At 39.9% G+C, this 19,204-nt stretch overlaps 2 protein-coding genes across 7 annotated transcripts in view; both read left to right on the forward strand.

Annotated features, from left to right (window-relative positions):
* trim36 (tripartite motif containing 36) overlaps positions 1 to 14,770 on the forward strand; it is a 32,138-nt gene extending 17,368 nt beyond the window's left edge. For all 6 annotated transcript variants that reach the window (XM_063489246.1, XM_063489243.1, XM_063489245.1 and 3 more), the window contains 7 exons: positions 107 to 222; positions 1,257 to 1,378; positions 6,438 to 6,555; positions 6,648 to 6,853; positions 10,443 to 10,626; positions 10,862 to 10,975; positions 11,388 to 14,770. In XM_063489246.1, coding sequence (XP_063345316.1) covers positions 107 to 222; positions 1,257 to 1,378; positions 6,438 to 6,555; positions 6,648 to 6,853; positions 10,443 to 10,626; positions 10,862 to 10,975; positions 11,388 to 11,757 — 1,230 coding nt within the window. In that variant the 3' untranslated portion in view covers positions 11,758 to 14,770. The remainder of the gene's footprint in view (positions 1 to 106; positions 223 to 1,256; positions 1,379 to 6,437; positions 6,556 to 6,647; positions 6,854 to 10,442; positions 10,627 to 10,861; positions 10,976 to 11,387) is intronic.
* A 1,257-nt stretch (positions 14,771 to 16,027) lies between these two features.
* Positions 16,028 to 19,204, forward strand: part of ccser1 (coiled-coil serine-rich protein 1) — a 142,493-nt gene continuing 139,316 nt past the window's right edge. Inside the window, exon 1 of the mRNA XM_063489092.1 lies at positions 16,028 to 16,289. The gene's annotated coding sequence lies outside the window, so the exon portion shown is untranslated. The remainder of the gene's footprint in view (positions 16,290 to 19,204) is intronic.

Raw genomic sequence — 19,204 nt, forward strand, 5'->3', positions numbered from 1 at the left:
AAGTCCATAATAAGTACTTTGAACTTTTCTAGATGTTTAAAAACTAGCCTGACTTCTCAAGATGCTGTCACAATTGTAACAAACACTTATAAATGGTATTGCCCAGGTTGAGGAGTACCAAGGTATGCTCGAGAACAGTGGGTTGGTGGGCTACGCTCAGGAGGTGCTGAAGGAAACCGATCAATCCTGTTTTGTGCAGACTGCGAAGCAGCTGCATGTCAGGTATGCAAATTGGTGAGATTTAAATCTATATTTCATCTGTAGAGGGATTCACGTCCCTCAGCAGGAGCACATGGAAAGGTTCAGAAACCAGAAAACTATAATCTTCACTACAGTCATCTGTTTAAAATGATAACATTTAGAAAAAAAAAAGTACAATAATAGAAATGATTTATAATGTAACAAAGCTTAGAGATGCAAATGGTGAGCAGTAAAAGCTGCCCATATATAATCATCTGTATTATTCGTGAGCAAAGCTGCACTTTTGTGAAGGAATAGTTGAGCAGTGCACTTAAAGCAAATATGAGCTACAGAGTTATGAAGTTAAATACTGTCAAAGTGAATAAAGTAACCAAGTATACATTAATAAAAATAAAGAAGCTAAATACGACGATTATGAGTCGCACGACTGTGCATAGTTGACTCCGATTAATCGCAAAAACTACAAATAACTTTAGTCTTTTCAAAGAAACCATCAGGCAGAGTTTGAAATCTGAACTGAATCAATATCGTTTTTATTCTTCTCTAGATGCCATAAGCAGGATTTTGTCTATTTTAGATTTGGTTTATTTTTGTGCTGCATTCAATCAGATTAAATGTTTATCTGACTGAAATGTGTCACAAAGCCATGTGTTACTGAGCCACAGGTTACCAAACTCAAGGACAGTTTAAAGAAGACTTGTGCCACAGTGCCAAGTCAGTGCTGTGTATCTCAGTATCCTCTCCTTTAAGCTCACTAATTGATCTCCTTGAGCAGCTTTTGTAAGCTAGAACCTTTTTCTCTTACAGACATGATAGGATGGTTTGGCCAGTTTACTCTTGACAAAGATTCAGCCTTTAATCCTTCATTGTGCTTATGAGAGACTGTATAAAAATAGCCAGATGTCCCCAGAGTACAGGACTGATTGAAAATACATTAGGGCAATGAAGGCACTGTCTGCTGTGAATAGTGTTGCTGTTTTGTGTCCTTACAGAAGTCTAGAATTAAAAATCTTACCTTAATGAGGGTTTTTTTTATTTTTATTATTATGTTTTAGGATCCAGAAAGCCACAGAGTCTCTGAGGACCTTTCACCCTGCAGCTGACCCCTGCTTTGATGAGTTTGTCCTGGACACGTCCAGAGAAGAAATGCTGCTTAAAGAGATGTGCTTTGGTGGAGGTAAATGATTTCAGAGTAAAGGCAACACTTGGGTTGGCAGAAATGTCATTTAATGAATCATTTCTGACTTAAACCCTGTTTCAGTTGACTTTGATGCACTAAAATGTTAATCTGTTTACAGGATAGTTTGTAAATATTGTTTTCAGGGGTTTGGTGTGCTCAGTCAAACTAATTTCTGGAAAAACGGTGGTAAACAGCAAGCTTCTTGATTGCGCTCGGCTGGAAAAAGGGATCCCATCAGTTCATGAAAGAAAACATGGTGACATTTATGCTTCTATTCATCTGTGAGCATGAAGACCGGCTTTGTTTGTAGCTCCTCCAGATCATGGCAAAATGTGGCAATATGATGTAGAGCCCTTCCGTTGTATTTCCTTACAAATCAAGTTGGTTAAAACATGAATAAGTTATTTTTGTTGTTGCATGCAGAGCCCTTCAAACTGTGCTATGCTAAGAGGTCAGAGGTCATTTGTAGGCAGCCAAAATGAGAGCCATGATGGTTTGTTCTGGTCTGCTGATTTACAAAGGCGCTTACTCTGTCAGAAAGCTGCTCAGGTAGAAGTTTCCCAGGGCTGAGAATATATATGCTTTCTTAAATTGCACTGGCAACCTGCATTATTCTGACCTATTTCAGGTTTGTCTTCCCACAGCCTCAAAATAATGAGCAAGCAGTAAGTCATAGCAGACTGATCTCAAAGCAAGACCTTACCGGTGTTAAAGCACTCAAACAAAAAATGTCTTAAATATCTGTTCAAGGTACGTAACTGTTCATTATCTAACAAGCTATGTGTACTTAACCTCTCTATATTGATCTGAAAGATTTGTTTTTAAATCTGTTCACCAGTTTTGAGACTCAAAGATCTGTGAAGGAGTGACCTGGATTATTTAAAGTGCATCCAGGTTATTGTGCAGGTTGCAAAAATGTCCTACTAAGGAAATGCAAGTCATCACAAGCTCACTGAAAGGCTGGTCAGAGGCAACGCAAGAACCTTAAAAGATGATGCTCTTTGACATTTATCTGACACACAATATGTGAAGAAAAACTGGAGAAGCTACTCCGGCCTCAACTGCTACATCGAGTCACACTCCAAACTCAAATTCTGGTTCAACCCCATACATTTCAGTCAGTCGTCCTAATTTATACAATTTACATCAGTATATCCAGAGATTTGAAAAAGCAAAGGGGACATCTTTGGCTTCAATGCCTCCCTCGAACTGTCACTAAAACTGAAGGAATGGAAAAGTGACACGGGTGTCACCTAGGAACCCACTCTCCTGTTTATAAGAAGGCCCACTCCAGACATTTGGCTCTAATCATAGACATGCCCAGGGAGACTAGTTGTATAATTGAAACAGCCTGTGTATCTGAGCAGTAAATGGTTAATAGACTGGTACTTGTATAACACTGTTTTACTCGTACTGAAGACTAGAAGCACTGCAAACTTGCATTCTTTCGAATGACCTCTGGTTGGGCAGAAAAAGTACTTCATACTCTGCAGGAAGGAGCGCTTTGGCAGATCATTCATCCCAACAGCAGTTACTCTATAACTCCTTAATCACAATGTCATAAGTCACTGGACATTGTGGACATCCACGGTCACCACTTCATGCATAATGCACCTTCTATGTGTATGGACATGTGCAGGTATATGTATGCATATGTATATTTAGTGTGTACATGTCTATACTTATAGATATCTATTACTTACATAGGAATAGTAGTGGTAGACTAGTTATCTTATAACTTTATAGTTTATGTCTTGCATATTTCCACAACCATATCCATAATCACATTCTGTATGCTACCGTTGTATATAGTGCATTATCTTACTTATTTTATATTTGTTGTTATTTTACTTGTATGTTTTGTATGTTCCTTCCTGCTATCTATACCTGAGCTGAGGTAACGCAAAAATTTCCCCACCGTGGGATCAATAAAGTCTTATCTTATCTTATACCTGATTTCTCAGAAACATACTTAATAGTTTTAGTATGTATATAATCATCTCTGGTTCTGTCAACTTTACAACTAGCCACATTTTATTTATTTAAAAAAAAAAAAAAAAAAAAGCAGCCGTCAAAGTGCTCAGACTGCACAAACCAATAGCTGTCATCATGGTAGCCAGCTCAGTCTTATACGTTGTCTGATTTGCTTACGCTCTTGCCTTAATGATCAAATTGGAGTTCAACACAGCCTTGTGAGTCATGCTTTGACATTTGGCTCTGTTGGGGAGAGGCTCATTCCTCGTGCCCTTTACTTTCTTTAATCTAACTTGACAACTTAATACGTATTAGTGACTGAGAGAAGGTGGTATTGATATTCTCCACTGCATATAGTGATGGTTAGTTGTGACAGGACTTTCAGTCATAGTTATGCAGTGACACTTGATTGATGTTTGAGGCCATCCTGAAAACTGATAGCAGTAATTTGACAAGCTGCTTCAGTGGCAGTAAAGGCTTTAGCTCTGATTGTCAGATGTTCTTTCAGACAAAGCGCTAGATAGTAAATATCGAGGGATTGAATGTTGATATTTTTAGACAGCACTGAGGTCTCTCGGTGCTGTTCAGCGAAACGGCAACTGAACATTATTATTTAGTGCAACTGAATAGCTGGCAGTTGTTCCAGTGACCGTTGGTGACATGAATTTGTGATTATGGGCTTTTGTTACTGCACTGAAGAGCAGCCCCGCTTGGTTTGTTGAAAATCAGTGATGTGAGACGTCTCAAAGGCTACCGCTGGCTCGGTGTAGACACTGAAGGAAAATGGTCTGTTTTTCTGTGACTCATGAAGAACGGTTGGATAACGATCTAGTTATTATCTCCTCTATAATCTGATTACGGGCCAGCTTTAATTTACTGTGGTTAAAAACGATGGATGCATAAAAATGTGTAGGAAAAGGTTTCTGTACAAAGGCCACGAGCAGAGAACTGTGGATTCTGTTTTTTACAGGAGGAGTATAAAGGGGGGAAGGTAATGCTGCTGGAAAACTTTTTCTTTTTGAATAGTCAATGAAGCTGTTTAAAAACTTAAGCGAACATGTTTATATTTTTAAAGAAGTTACTTACTTAGTCCTCGGCTTGATTTAAAAATGTCCTTTAAATTTCAGATTTGACTTTCTTTGTATAAAGTGTTGCCTGTGTAGCAGTGATGCATTTTCTTTTTTAGAAAAGTGCTGCATGCAGCAGTTTGGTGGCAGCCTTTAATCTAAAGGCCTGCAGGAGCCAGCTTAGTCCAAGCCCATGAGATAATAAGCTGTGAGTGCGCCTGTATACTGCAGTAATTACATTTAAGGAGGTTAAAAAATGACTGCATTATTGGTGGATCCTCTCCCTCATCCTTGTACTGTACTTGACTGCGTTTTTAAAAACTTGAGGCTGACTCCAAGTGTTTTTTTTGTTCAGTGCTTGTCTTTTCCATGTTTTCTAGTGCACTCGTCATCCTTTGGATAACGATGCGTTTGTGCTCACTCCTTTTAACCCAGCTATGGCCATACTGTGGCGTATGACACCCCCCCCTCTGCTTCTCAAGAGGATGTGAAAGACTGCTTTGTCTCAAGTGTAAATGCCCGTTTGTGGTCAGTTTCAAACTGGAGTTTCTGCTAAACATCAGGCTATGATCAGAGGTCTCAACATTTCATCTCTTAAAGGATGTTTTTCATGTCAAAGCTTAAAGATTTTGAAGTGGGAGCTGTTGAAAGTCCAGTACAGGGAGCAGGGGAATGATAAAGAATATGAGTCAGAGTAGCTCCCTGCAGTGTAAGCTGTAATGTACATGATCAATAGTGTTTTTCTTCCGAATCACTGAACGAGGGCTTCCTGCTGAGTCGGATAGCTGACTGCCCCGTTTGGTCCTCACTTGTTTGTCCATCTGTTTGAACAGGTGAAAACATAATTTTATTTGTCAGGGTAGCAGATGGCTTTTTTTTTATCAAAGAGGGCCTGTGGTGGTTACTCTTTACTTTCCCTGGTTAATGCTAATCTACATTAAGAACTCTTAATACATTGTGCTTTAAGATTACACAAGCTCATAAAGGAGAGCTGCCTGGGAGAAGTAAATTGGAGACTCGGGATTAGCCAAGTGACTTTGAAAGCTTAACAGCAGTGGTGACACTGGTCAGTGAGGGGAATCTACTATTGTGGGGAAAAGATGAGAAAAATGGGAAGGATTGAAAACTAGAAGGGGAAAAATATAACCAAAGGGATGAGGGGAACTCTCACTGGGAGGATGATGGAAGTATACAGAGAAATGCTTTGATCTTGGAGAGGAGCTGTGACCTACATGGTTGCAGTAATTTGATTGTTTCTGGAGGAAAAAAATTAGCTGAGTGTAACTGAGGGAATCCTTCAAGGGGTTTGTCCTCTAGCATAAGCCAGAGGCAGTTAATATGTAGGTGAATGTAAAGCCATGGAGAGATGGGTTAACAACACAAGCAGGAAATTGAAATGGCTGTGTTGAGAAAATGGATGGGAAGAAACAAAGTGCAGTAAGGGAAAGAAGCTGAGTTGGGTGTAAGTGCATTTCCTGGCTGAGAGTCTATGAAAAACTCTTAAGCTTCATTATGCAAGATAGTCCATTGTCCTGAGTGGATAGTCTTGATCCTGACAAAGCTAATCTTAGCTATACTTGCATTGCTTCATTTGCTTAAGCCCAAGCTATGTAGCTGAAATACAGGGCTCAGCATGATTAGAATGAAAGTAATTTGGCTGCTATTGCTGTGTATTTTTATTTTCTTAAATTCATATGCGTCTTTCGTCTCTTTAGGTGACTGTAAGTTGCTGTTATATAAATAAAATTGAATGATCTGTTGTCTTGCAAATCCTAAATCTTCCAGAACTGTCTGCCATGTGAGATTTGTTTTTAAACTTGGACAAAACAAGCTCTTCCCCAGATTTGTCATTGTTTTGAAAATCTTCATAACAGATGTTAAATGCTATATTTTAGAGGCTTTCCTGGTTGCACAGTTTCTACTTGTTTACTTGCTGTGTGGCCTTACTTGTTGTTTCACCTGATGAAACTGTTTCCTTTGCTCTATTCTTTACACACTTTCTTCCTCTTCTCCAGTTCCAGACCCACCTCTGATTGACCTGTCCAATAGCAGAGTCTATAATGAGGCCTCAATCTGCTGGAGGCTCTCTGATGACCACCTACCTACTGATCACCACATGCTTGAGTACCGCAGGTGAGTGCAAGCATGACTTTGGGAGTAGAGGGATGTGTAACGCCACGGATGAGTTACAGATACTTGAAGGAAAAAATATAATTGTTCTCCAGACTTGGAGGCCCAGGTCAGTCCCCATCCCAGGAAGACGGTGAGGACAATGGTGTCTGGAGGGCCACAGACAGAGTGTACGGCCCCAGCACCGTGGTGTGTGACCTGGAGCCTGACAGTCTGTACTCCTTCAGAGTTCGAAGCTGCAGGAACTCCATGTTCAGCCCCTACAGTCCTGAGGTCACCTTCCACACGCCACCTGCACCCGGTAAGCCTGAGACGCATGATTTATTCCCGTCAGTTAAAAATTTGTTGCATTTCCCCTTCAATCCTGTGTTGGTTCTTCTGCTGGAGACAGAAGAGTAAAAGCGTTAAAGAATGCGATGACTTTTACAAGACTTATTCAATTCAAGCTGTTGTTTTGTTGTTGATGCTGAGCTCATTAATGACTTGCCACGCTGACTACTGGAGGACCAACCCCTGTTATTGGGCCTCTTTCTGGCAGCAGCTAAGCTTTTTCTATCCCCTCTAGTTCTCAAAGCACGTCTGTGCTGAATGCTGTGCTCGACTTTAGGGAGATTATAAAATGATGGATGCTCCACTGTTTTTAAAACATTTTTGAATTTCCTTATAGAATGCAGGATGGAGGTAATGAAGCAGAGTGGTGGTGTAGTTTATCACCATAGTAATGGCTTTTGTTTCAGATTGCTGAAACCAATATAGCTTTTGTCTGTGTGCGTGGGAGTGGATGGCATACAGCATGTCAGCTTGGAGAAGAAACCTGCAGTTGCATCTGTTGCTGGCATTCTTAAGCTTTCCTCAAAGATGCAAGGTGGAATTCATTAAAAAGGATTATCATTTCCAGCCATCTGCTGGGCTTGAATTCAAATTGAGCCTTCCCAGTAAGGGACTGTATCACTTTGATTTACATCCTGCTTGGAAGGTGTTAGTCTCCTCACTTTGGGCTGTTTTCTCTGGGTGTATACTATAATTTCAGGAGTCAGGAGGTTTGCAGAGCCTTTTTTGTAATGAGTCATCCTTAAAATCTGAAAATCTCCAGGCTCCACCACTCCATCATGCCACAGGAGCCTGTATCAAAATCAGCTGTAAACATGTTGCATCCCCCTGCGATCTGATAGGCCTGCGTTTTGATTTGCGGATAAGTGTTGTTATTTGTGGTGTTTTGTTGTGCGATCGGAGCGTCCACATTCCTGTGCTGTCTGGTTCATGTGAGTCCGAATGGATGGACTCTGTGTGCGTCAGTAATGAGGTGGAATTTCAAGCAAGGGAGGGAAAAATGCAGAAGACAAAACATACACCCTTGTAGCTCCTGCAAGGAGCTGTTTATGATGTAACAGCTTCAGTTTAAGACAGCCTGATGTTCCTATGAGATGCTAACACTGTCTGGCCCCAGCCAAGCAGGTGACTGACATGTCAAACATTGACATGTTAAACTTTGCCTGTTCTAAGTCCTCATAAGTTGATATTTACATGACATCTTAACCAAAAGGACTGCATAAATGTCTAGCTAGCCTGAATTTGATTTAAAATGATTATTAAAAAATGGTTACCTGGAAACTAATTTCAAGCTGCATAAATTGTATGAGCTATCGTTTCTTTAAAGATTTAATAAATGGATGGTAGCATCCATGTTTTATTAGGAATTTTGAATAATGCTACCATCCAGTGTTGTTCCTATTTGCCCCCTGGCTGTGGCAAGAAAAATGCAGACGGGCATCTGTCGGACATCTAGCTTCAGGAGCAAAAGCATAAAATATCTGTAAACCAATGACATGATTGTTTTTCTTAGCAAACCTGACTTGTCAGTATTTTTTTACCTGGTTACTCATCACTATTGTATCATATTTTTAAAGAAGGATGAGCAATTGACACCAGTTACAGAAACTGTTTATTAATAAAAATTATTTACTTATGTTGATTTATGATTCAACTGTTTAGTGAGATCAGGGAAACCTTAGACCCACTGATACCCAGATCGATAACAAACATAAGTAAAAATGTATGAATAACTTATTTCTACTACTTCAAATCAATGACCAAATTATTATTATTATTATTATTATTATTATTATTATTATTATTATTATTATTTTTTAACAGAGTATTCTAATTAAATAAACTTGGGAAAAATAAGAAATCCAGTCTGAGACATGGGTTCTTGCACCTGCCTTATGCATCGAGAGAGTTGCAGCTGTTATTTCCTCCGTATCTTCCACTAAAACTGTTCTTAAAATATTCTGCAGACCCCAAACCATGAGGACAGCACAAACAGTTTCCTTAGAAGTGGTATGGACAAGCACAAAGCATATTGGCCCTTTTTTTTTTTCCTCCCCCCTCCCCATTATGGGGTGCTGCATTCTTTAGGGCTGGAAGAACAGATGGTGGTTTCAGAATCTGGGTTAGAGAAGGTGTGGAGAAAAAAAGATTTGTACAAATGGTTAAAGATGACCATTTATGTCAGACAAATTCCTCAAACCCCCACCTCTATATCTGCATGTGAACATGTTGTTTTTTTTGTCCCCACCCCACCCCACAGCCTTACACTTTTGCATGATGGCACATTCAGTGTTGACGTTACAATACAAATAGTTGCTGAGGACTTGTAATACCGCAGTCAAATTTAACAGATGGTCTCCTGATGCTTCTGACTCATGCATCCAATGTCTGGAGGGAAAAGTCACCCTGTGTCACTGTGTATGTGGAATCAGTAGTTCAAATGATATCAGACGTAAATGTCTGATATCATGTTCCTTTTCCTGTGTGTAATGGATGTATAGTCTACGGACTGTCTTTAGTTTTTACCCCTCAGCCATTAAAGGCTGATGGGGTATTGCAGTCGGTGGATGGGTGGGAAACATGGACACTCAGGTTTGTGAATGCGATAACTTGAAAATGAAGCGACATAGAACCTTTTAAGTTGATACCGCGGGCATTTCTATTGAAAGTCTTGGATAAATCTGCATCTCAGTGAACTTGAGGCTAAGGTCAGATGTTTAGAATCTGAAAGTTTAGTGAATGCAATAACTAGACAAGGATTTCACCTAGGGGTTTGAACTTTTGGTGTATAACCCTTTAGTTGAATTTCTTGGATGTCAGGGTGCACAGAGAATATTGAATTCTTTATATAAAATCTAAAGAATGGAAACAGCTCAGGTCACTTTGCATACATATTTCAACATCAGTGATACAAAGTTTATCATACTTGAAAATGGGAATCTACCAGCTTGTGTGCAATATTTGAAACAAATGCAAAGCTAAATAAGACTGCATTAAACTCCCCCCTCGTTGTCTTTTCACACGTTGGGTTAGCTTATATGAATATGATCATCATGCCCTAGTTGTTTAAAGGACTTCCCTAGACGCATGCTAATTAACTAGGTCTTCCCCAGTGTAGGCCTCAGATTGCAGAGACTGGCTGAGTGAACCGGCATAATCATGTTAGCTTGTATGTATCCTGGTGTATGGTAATCATGGCCTTTGGCCTTCAGACTATTTATAGAATACATTTGCAGCCAGATGAGAAATATGGGACATGGTTTCATTAGACTTCTCTCAGTCATGGTGTTATGATGATGGTGGTACTTGTAGTTCTTTCTGTAACATTTTAAGATTGTGTTATAGCACCCTCTTGTGTCAGTCTTTGTCACTTACCCAGTAACAGAATAGAGAAAATATTCCCTTTTACGTGAGCTAAATGCTCAATAAGAACTCTTCTTCTGAAACTGGTTCTGTTTGTCCCCATTCATATTTCTGATTTCCGTGTACTCTTCTCCTCTTTGTTCATCCTTTTTATGTCCCACTTATCTAATTCTTCTATTCTGTCTTTTTGCATGCAGTGTTTGGTTTCCTGTTCAGTGACAAGTGTGGATTCAGCACGGAGAGGCTCATTCTAAATAAGAGACGGGATACTGTGGAGAGCGTAGCCGGCATGGCCTTCCTGCTCGCAGCCGAACGTGTGCAGACAGGCAGCTACATCGGACTAGATTACATAATTGGGGACACAGGCATCTCTCAGGGAAGGTATGCAAAACACAAAAAACCAACACTGGGACTTGATACAAAAATCTCACTGAGCAGTAGATTTTGTTTCGTCAGTGCAAAGTAGGTTTAATTGTAAGATTTTCTACCAGTTCCCAGGTTTAGTACAAATGAGCCCATTAGTGAATGAATGGGCAAAACTGGTCATCATAACCTCCTGTTTCTGGAGTGGGAAAAAAAAAAAAACAGCACTTTTTTTTGTTTTGTTTTTTTGCAGACATTACTGGGCCTTTAAGGTGGAACCATACTCCTACATGGTTAAAGTTGGTGTGGCCTCCGACACAAAGCTGATTGAATGGTTTCACAATCCGAGAGATACCAGCAGCCCAAGGTATGTGCAGCCATATTTTCCCCCCCTCATGTTAATGTAATCTATAGGCATGTGGTCTACAGGTGACAAATCTAACCATAACAAATGCAGTATAGCGCCAAGTGTATTTGAGCCATACCTAATCCTGTGATGTAAGAGAACCAGTACAAACTCTTAAAGAGCTTATTGAGACAAAGCCTGGCTTTTTCAGCAAATTAGCCCATGTAAAGGAGAACATTACATAATGCAAATAAATTTGACTTCTATGGTAATTATGTGATGCATGCAAATTGATTTGGACCAGGCAGTGTTCAGACAATGCTTAGATGTTTCCTCCAGATTAATTGCCTGAAATTCATAAGTTCATCTAATAATTTCTGCATAAACTTTCCAAGTGCAAAACAAATCTTTACCGCTACCTTCCTTTTACCAGGTATGACCACGACAGCGGGCACGACAGCGGCAGTGAAGATGCGTGCTATGAGCTCTCCCAGCCCTTCACCCTCGTCACCTTGGGCATGGGCAAACTCATCATCCCGAAGGCTTCTTCATCGTCCAGCTCTTCCACAGCAAACGCACAGTCAGCTGACCCCGGCAACCGCATGCTTCCTATGCCCCAGCGCTTGGGCGTATGCCTAGATTATGATGCGTGCCGAGTGTATTTTTACGACGCCGACACCATGAGGTGCCTTTACGAGAGGCAGGTGGATTGTTCGGGAACAATGTATCCGGCTTTTGGTCTCATGGGCAGCGGCAAGGTTCAGCTGGAAGAGTTCCTAGCCAGTAAGAGACTGGCCTTCTAAGGAGTGCATTAAGCCTGGAATGCATTTCATCTTTAGCGTGTTCTGGGAAGAGCAGGTTTTATTGACAGGGTGATGGAATACAATTCAGACCATTTTTGAAGGTCAAATCAGGCAGATGTGATTAGGGCACTTGGTCCTAATGTGGAAATGGGATCCCTGCCAGGGACTAGCCCTTCTTTTTTCTTTTTTCCAGTGTTGGCATGTATAATGTATTACCCACACTAAGATAATGACGCTGAATATCAGTGTCCGCATACAGAGGTCTTCGGTAGTCGGTATAGATGTAAAAGGTCTTCTCTATATACCAAAGTCTCTGGATCTGGTAATTGTATTGGACCTGGTTTTATGATGAACTGCTCAAACTGAGTCTTTTAACATTAAACGCCTTCGATCTTACTTTCCTTTTTTTTTTTTTTTCTTTTTTCAGGTTTCGGTTTAAATAGTGTTTGTTTCAATTAGTGGGTGGTTTGTATTTGCTTGTTTTCTGTAACCATTTATGTTATGGTAGCAGCATAGGTGTAGATAGTGGACCTGAGAGCCTTGTAGCTAATTGAAGCTAGCGCCTTTGTGCCTTTTTTTTTTTTTTTTTTTTTTTTGTTTGTTTGTTTGTTTGTTTGTTTGTTTTTTAGGAAAGGGATGAATTAGTTCTCTCTAGCAATGTTGACATTAAATACTGGATGTGAGGATTTAGTGTAGGTACAGTTGGATCAGACACTGGCCTCATAGATATTAGGACTTATTTACTCTTTGTCACAAACGCTACTCCTCCTCACACTTATGTTTAGCTGTTTTTGCACAATAAAATGAGTCTTGCACAATAAATTTTAGTCTTCACAGCTGGATCACTACTTAGTTAGCGTAAACGTTGCCGATATACAGCTATCAGTACACTCACAGCTACCTTCTCTAACAGATATAAACCCTGGAGTATTTACTGTGATTTGAGACTTTTTGTTTCCTATTGTTTTTTTGTTTTTTTTTTTTTTGCTTTCACTTCTGTTGCACAGCACAATTTGACTTTAAACACCATAAAACTGTCAAGGTATCAGAACACCAGATACTTACTGAGGTCTGTTTGACAGCTGCAAAGTCACAAATGGCTCTTCGCCACTGACGCAGTGCCAGTTCTACTTTGGTGCTTTTGAGAACCAGCATAAGCTTTGACAGGTTTGATGCAAATGTTGCATGGCATTACATAAAAGTTGGGAGTCTTTTTTTCGGCCTACATCTGTGAATGCCTAACTTTCTTGCAGTAGTGCCTTTTGTAGCCACTTATTATGGATCCAAACTTGGGGCTAGCTTTTAGGACCCAGCAGCGCTGTCTAACTCAAAGGCATGGAGCTAGTTGTAGACTAGGCACTGCTTTGGTGGAAATAAAGCATATTAGCCAAAGCTTTTTTTGGTTCTGGTGCTGACTTGATTGCAACCCACATCTTTGTGGCCTCACAGCCTTTAGTTTAAAAAAAAAAAAAAAACCACCTAGCTCTTCAGGTTCTTACAAAAAGTGCTATCACAAATCGCACTGTTTAGTAGCTATGCTGTCAAAACCTTGCAAGTGTAGCATGTGTTGCTATCAGACGCCAGAGTGGCTGATTGGTTTTGATTGAATCGGCTTTTTTTTTTTTTTTTTTTTTAAAGAGCACACTAGACTGTTCAATAGGAAAACACATTTGTTTTTTGTATATACGCATACTGTATGTGGTTGCACCTGGGTTTGCTTGTACATGTGTATATATATTTTGATTTCTGGAGGGTTAGGGTCATCGGTGTGTGTGCGTTTTCTCAGGTTTCTGGCCTCGATTGAGGCTCAATGCTACCTACCTCTGTCCATCAGGCCTGGAAAACCTTAACTACTGTACCTTTCCTTACAGAAACTAGTTTGATTTGATTTACAGCTGTCCATCTAACAGTGCAGTATCTGCCTTCTCTTTCATGTCACCTAATAAGCTGATTTCTTGTTTGCTTTTTAGTTCCATGTACAGATTAATCCAGAGTATATTATTTTGGGTGAAATAAAGTACACAAATGTTCATATAATCGGTTGGTGTTTTTGCTTGTAGATCACTTTTAATGGAAATTACTGTAAGCAGATGTTACCTGGTTCAGTTGCCTTTTTTGGGAGACATTCTTGTTTTGGGTCTTAAAAACATGAAATTTGATCTGGATAGAAATGTTTAGTCTCAAGGTGAAATATTTAATTTCTCTGATGGTGCAAAGTTTTATTTTTTTTAACACCCCCCCCCCCTTACATGTTTCACTTGAGTCCTCAACATCTTTGTAAAACACTTCTATGCATTTATGAATTGGCAGTGCAGCTTTTATGTTTTATTTCCATCACAGAATGTATTCTTAATCACAGAACAAACTGAATGTCTTCAGGTTCTTAGTTTTTCCTGAGTATGTAGTTGTTCCACTTGAGGGTCACAGCACACTCATGTAGTTTATAGCATCCTGATACAAGACCTGTAACCGCAATACCACAGCTGACTCTAAATTAAACTGCATCCTAAATAAGATTTTGTTTTCTTCTTTTTACTTACGAAGTTAGAACCAAATATTTTTGAAGGCTGGCTCTCAATCTAATTCCAAGCTAGCACTTTAAAAATCTGTAGCATGTCAGCAAATGTTTGGCTCTGCAGGTGTGTGTGTATAATGGGTGTGCAATATTATTACTGAATGGGCTGCAGAACTGAAGAGAACACTGAAGACACAAAAGCCTGTTTAAAAACAATTTGCACTGCTAACATTTTCTAGGTTACTTTTGTGGTTTTAAAAAATTGGGCTTTAGCTTGATGCAAAGTAAATGTTGAAACTTTCTTTTGTAAGTGCAACACTGAGATTTTCTAACCTGTATATCGGTGACAGTGCATTTCTTTAGAGAACTATGTGGTGTGTAAATGGTGGATTTCTGTGTGTACCATGTTAAAGATTTGTCGATATACTTTGCTCTGATTCATGTAAAGGCTACACTTCAATTTCCTGTGTGGGGATTTCATGAAATAAAGGTAGTGTTTTTAAAAGCAGTTTTTCTTGTGGTCTTGTTTATGTATTTATACAGCTGTGTGGTTACTTTTGTGCATATTACAACTGCTGAATGAATCTAACACTGTCCCAGTTACCAGACTTAAAATGTTCTTCAGCATCATCACAAACCCTGTTACAGTTAAGTCTTCATACTTTAACATAAAATCTTGTTTGCAGCATGATTGTAGTCTAGATATAGTATGCATTGCAATGAACATTTGAGACTGAACCACAGCATTTGGATAGTAGGGCCAGAATATGACACAACTTGAAACTATGGATCCATCATGCTCGTTGTGTTGGGGTTTTTTGGTCCACTTTGGGCCCTTAGTATCAGCTAAACATCGCTTAGACACCACAGTCTTAGTGTTATTGCTGACAATATTTACGTCTTTATGGCCACATTTTAACCATTTTCTGATGTGTACATTTGAGCTTTGACACAAACTTAGATGAAACTGGTTTCTTGAACGTGAAAATGAAGTAGCTGTACTCGAATGGCCTCCAGTCTCCAGATCTCAGTCCAACAGAGCGCCTTTGGAATGTGGTGGAACGGGAGATTAACATCATACGTGTGCAGCCGACAGATCTGCAGCAACTGTGCGCTGCTGTCATGTCAGTATGGACCAAAATCTCTCAAGGAATGTTTCCAGCACCTTGTTGAAGCTACACCACAAGAAATTAAAGAAGCTCAGAAGGTTAAAAAAAGAGAGAGTGTAACCCAGTACTAGCAAGGTATGTGTCAGAGCCAGCATGTGTGAATCCTTTTGATAACCTGCACACTTTGGCCCACCCCTGATAATAACAATTGATCAGCTCATTCTCCAGTATCTAACAGTTTCACTTCTGAATTTTCAAGCAGGGCTGTATCCAAAGATACACTGAAAATATTGTTTTAGTGGCCTTTACCCTCATTTTGAAATGCTTTATTTTGTAAACGTCGTGCATTTCTCTTTTTTTTAGTCTTTTCTTTTGTCTTATCTGTGCAGTGATACTCCAATTCCCATGTGTTAGCAATAATAAAATTAAAAAAACAAAACATAGTCTTCACATTTTAGCACACAAAAAATAACAAGTAGTCATTTAGGAAACCAAAACAGCATCCTGCAATCCCGGTATTTAGTGGTTTCTGACTATAAGGGCACGCATCAGGATTCTTTTCTCTTTTTTGTGGTTGAATTCGCCAAAGAAAGACTGAATCGTCCAATCACCCACCTGCAGGAGGATGCTGGTCTGTGAGGGTATTGGAGGAGGAGGGGGAGGAGTACGGACGTCACGTTGTCCACGCTCGCTGCCCGTCGTTGCAACGCGGAAGAGACGAACGAGGAAAGGGCGAATCCACGTCACTGAGGTGTCATATTGGCGTCAGTGCAACACAAGGTGCTACCTATCCCAGATATTCTCATTCATGTAGGTTATAATAACTCGTATGAGCACAAAGCGAAGGTATATCCATCTGTTTGTGCGCCGGGGGGGGCCTCGGTGGAGACTCCGGGATTCCTCTGAAGGTAAAATACGCACATTTGTGTGTTTGTCCGCTACCTGCTAGCCAGCCTGACCGGAATCACCGGACGGAGCCTGCCGCTGTATTTCCTCCGGACACCGCTGACCATTGCGGAGTAGAGAAAGCGATTCACACTGCTTTACCGATTCAGCGTCGTGGTGGCGATTAGCGCCAGCACTTCAGTCTCCCGGTCTCGGTTAGCTAGTCGGGATTTAAGGCTTCACAAGGCTTCAGAGCGTTGTTGACGTTTTCGGTTTGACAGTTGTCGGCGCCCCGCTGAGGACCTGCTGGCTGCACTCATTTACATCCACAATTCTTATCTAATGCAAATAATTTACAATCATAAGCAGCTGCAGGCTGAATAATAAATGAGCAGGGTCCTCTGACCAGTTGTGAGAAGTGCAAGTTAAACTGTAACTACAGACGCCGAGGCCCATTCATTGTTGTGATTTTGAGCCCCACATCATCATCAGATCTAAGAAGCATGTAATTCAGCAGAAGCTTAAAGGACCACAGCATTCATTGCTGGAGCTCATGAAAGCAGTTGTGAAATGCCTCCTGTGGCCTCAGGGTTATCTAACATCGCTGCTTCACGTTAATAGAAGCCTTATTATTGTGCGTGGTTGGCACACAGCGATGGTCTGTGTTGGCAGATGGAAAAATGCTTATTTTGGCATGATGTGCAGCACTGTTTACAACAGTATTTTGTGATCATGGCTCCAGTGATCCCGGTGCAGTGTATCACACTCCTATAAAAATGTATGTAATAGAGTGTAAGTGTGTTCATCATGGCTGAACTGCTGGATATTACAGGGTTATTAAAGTGTTATAAGTTGCTTGTGAGTGACACAGTTTTAACATCATTCTGTCGCTGTTCATTCTGTCGATCTGTTTGCTCACATATTACTTCTATGCTTCATTAATCCTTCAAGTTTCCTATATGTATCCTGTTTCTCTTTAATGTTACTTTTCTGTGATAAAAAAAAACGTAGTTGCTTTTAAGAACCATCCACATGCTTATTTGAGTTTGCATTCTATCCACGATACGCTCACAAGTCTTCCCTATTTAAACATACACTGTCCAAATATCAGGCTGACGTTTATATAACAAGTTGCTTAGTTTATGTTAGGATATGTTTGCAGGCTGCACTTTACTTATTGTCCATTCACTCTAGCAATGGTGATGGATTACAGTTCTCAGTTCCATTCATGGTTAAATTGGCATCCTATTGCTTAAGATTGTTTTTCGTTTTCTCCACATGCCCTGGCTTGTGGGGTGTGTGCGTTTATTAAATATTATCAATACAGACAGTCAGAAGAAGCTAGATGAGATAGACTGATAAAAGACTAGTTATAACCTTGGATGTATCACTAGATTATTTGTAATGCAGCACTATAGCTTGCAGTTCAAATCCAGTAGTATTTATGTTTTTCAGCATGGAGGTATTTGCTTAAAAATATGGGAATGTTTTTCTTTGATAACACTGTCTACAGCAGCATTGCAGCCAGCTTACTCCTATTAAAACACACGCTTTTCAAATAGCACTCCTTCTCTTCAATCTTCCATTACATGTAATAGAAGAGTATGGTTTGCATTAACTCTAACATGTGGTTATGGTTTTGAAAATTATCGCACCCAGAACCAGTTTTATAGGAAACACCCATTTTTCACACCCTATACACACCTATTATTTCAAACCGATGATCATGTACAGTATCAGTGTAAAATTACTCTGAGATGGGAGGGTGTCTTTGTGGCATTGTCTGCTGATTGTTAACTATTGTTGTAGGGTGTGTCGATAAGATGTCAAAAACCGTAGAGCGCTGCATGAATAAAATTCTTCATTCTGTTTCGGTTTATTTGAGGATTGTGATATTAATATATGACTATTGTTATATGGAGTGAAGGCCACAATGACAGAAAACGTAACCTAGCATGTGTTTAATTTGGGAAAACTAGAGCTGGAGATCTAGAAATGTGCTTTGAAATCTTTCTTCTCCAATTCAAGTAATTCTTGATTTAAGTGAACACCTAAGCGGACAGTTATATAGAAGCAACGCCAGCTCACAGCAAAACGAACACTTTGCATTCAGCTCAGCAGCTCTGAGACTAATTGCAAAGCAAAGGGGAACTCAGATTAGGTGAAGTTTTGCTTCCTTTTTTGTAGGTAGCCTCGCTTCATGAGCAGTTACTGAGCAGTGATGAGGTCAGGCAAATGCCTGAGTGTCTGTTAGCTCTTTTGAGCCTATAATGTAATTTTGTGTTAGATTATAGATGACAGCATGATTATAATAAAACAATGCTTCCAAAGGTAGTATTGAGTGAGTGTATATTTGACATTTTAGCCCCTGTAAAGTCTGACAACAGGTTGTTTGCCCTTATTGTCAAATGAGAGAGGCGTTCTCAATCTGATTTAATCTGTCTAATTGGTTGTCTTAATCGGTTAGCCCAGAGTACTATGACCAGGTCAAATGGCTGTGTGGTGGATTGAAAATCTAAAGCTACTAAACTGTTGGCTAATCTGAAAAGGAAGTGTTTGATACGGCTGGTGACCGCTCTGTCTTGACTTGCACAAACAGCTAGATGTGATCGAGGACAGACCCTAGCCAAATACGTGTATGATGAGTTGTTTTGCGTGTGATATTAACGCCGTTGTTTGGCAGTACTATTTATTGACTTCCTCTCTCTCTTCCTTTTCCGTTTTATACATTGCATTGAGTTAAATTGTAATTTAAAATTTGCATCACATTTAGAATATGAGAACATTTACTTTCAGGTAGGTGACACTAATAATACGCCACTTCAGAGTGGAGAGTGTTAATGTAAGCTTATTAGGCAGAGATTGAAAACAAAACACTTCAGGAGCTCTTAGAGAGGTCGGCTCTTCAATAGTACAGGGACTGCATAGTCACTGTTAC

Source organism: Pelmatolapia mariae, linkage group LG12 (assembly GCF_036321145.2).
Source record: "Pelmatolapia mariae isolate MD_Pm_ZW linkage group LG12, Pm_UMD_F_2, whole genome shotgun sequence".
NCBI lineage: Eukaryota > Metazoa > Chordata > Actinopteri > Cichliformes > Cichlidae > Pelmatolapia > Pelmatolapia mariae.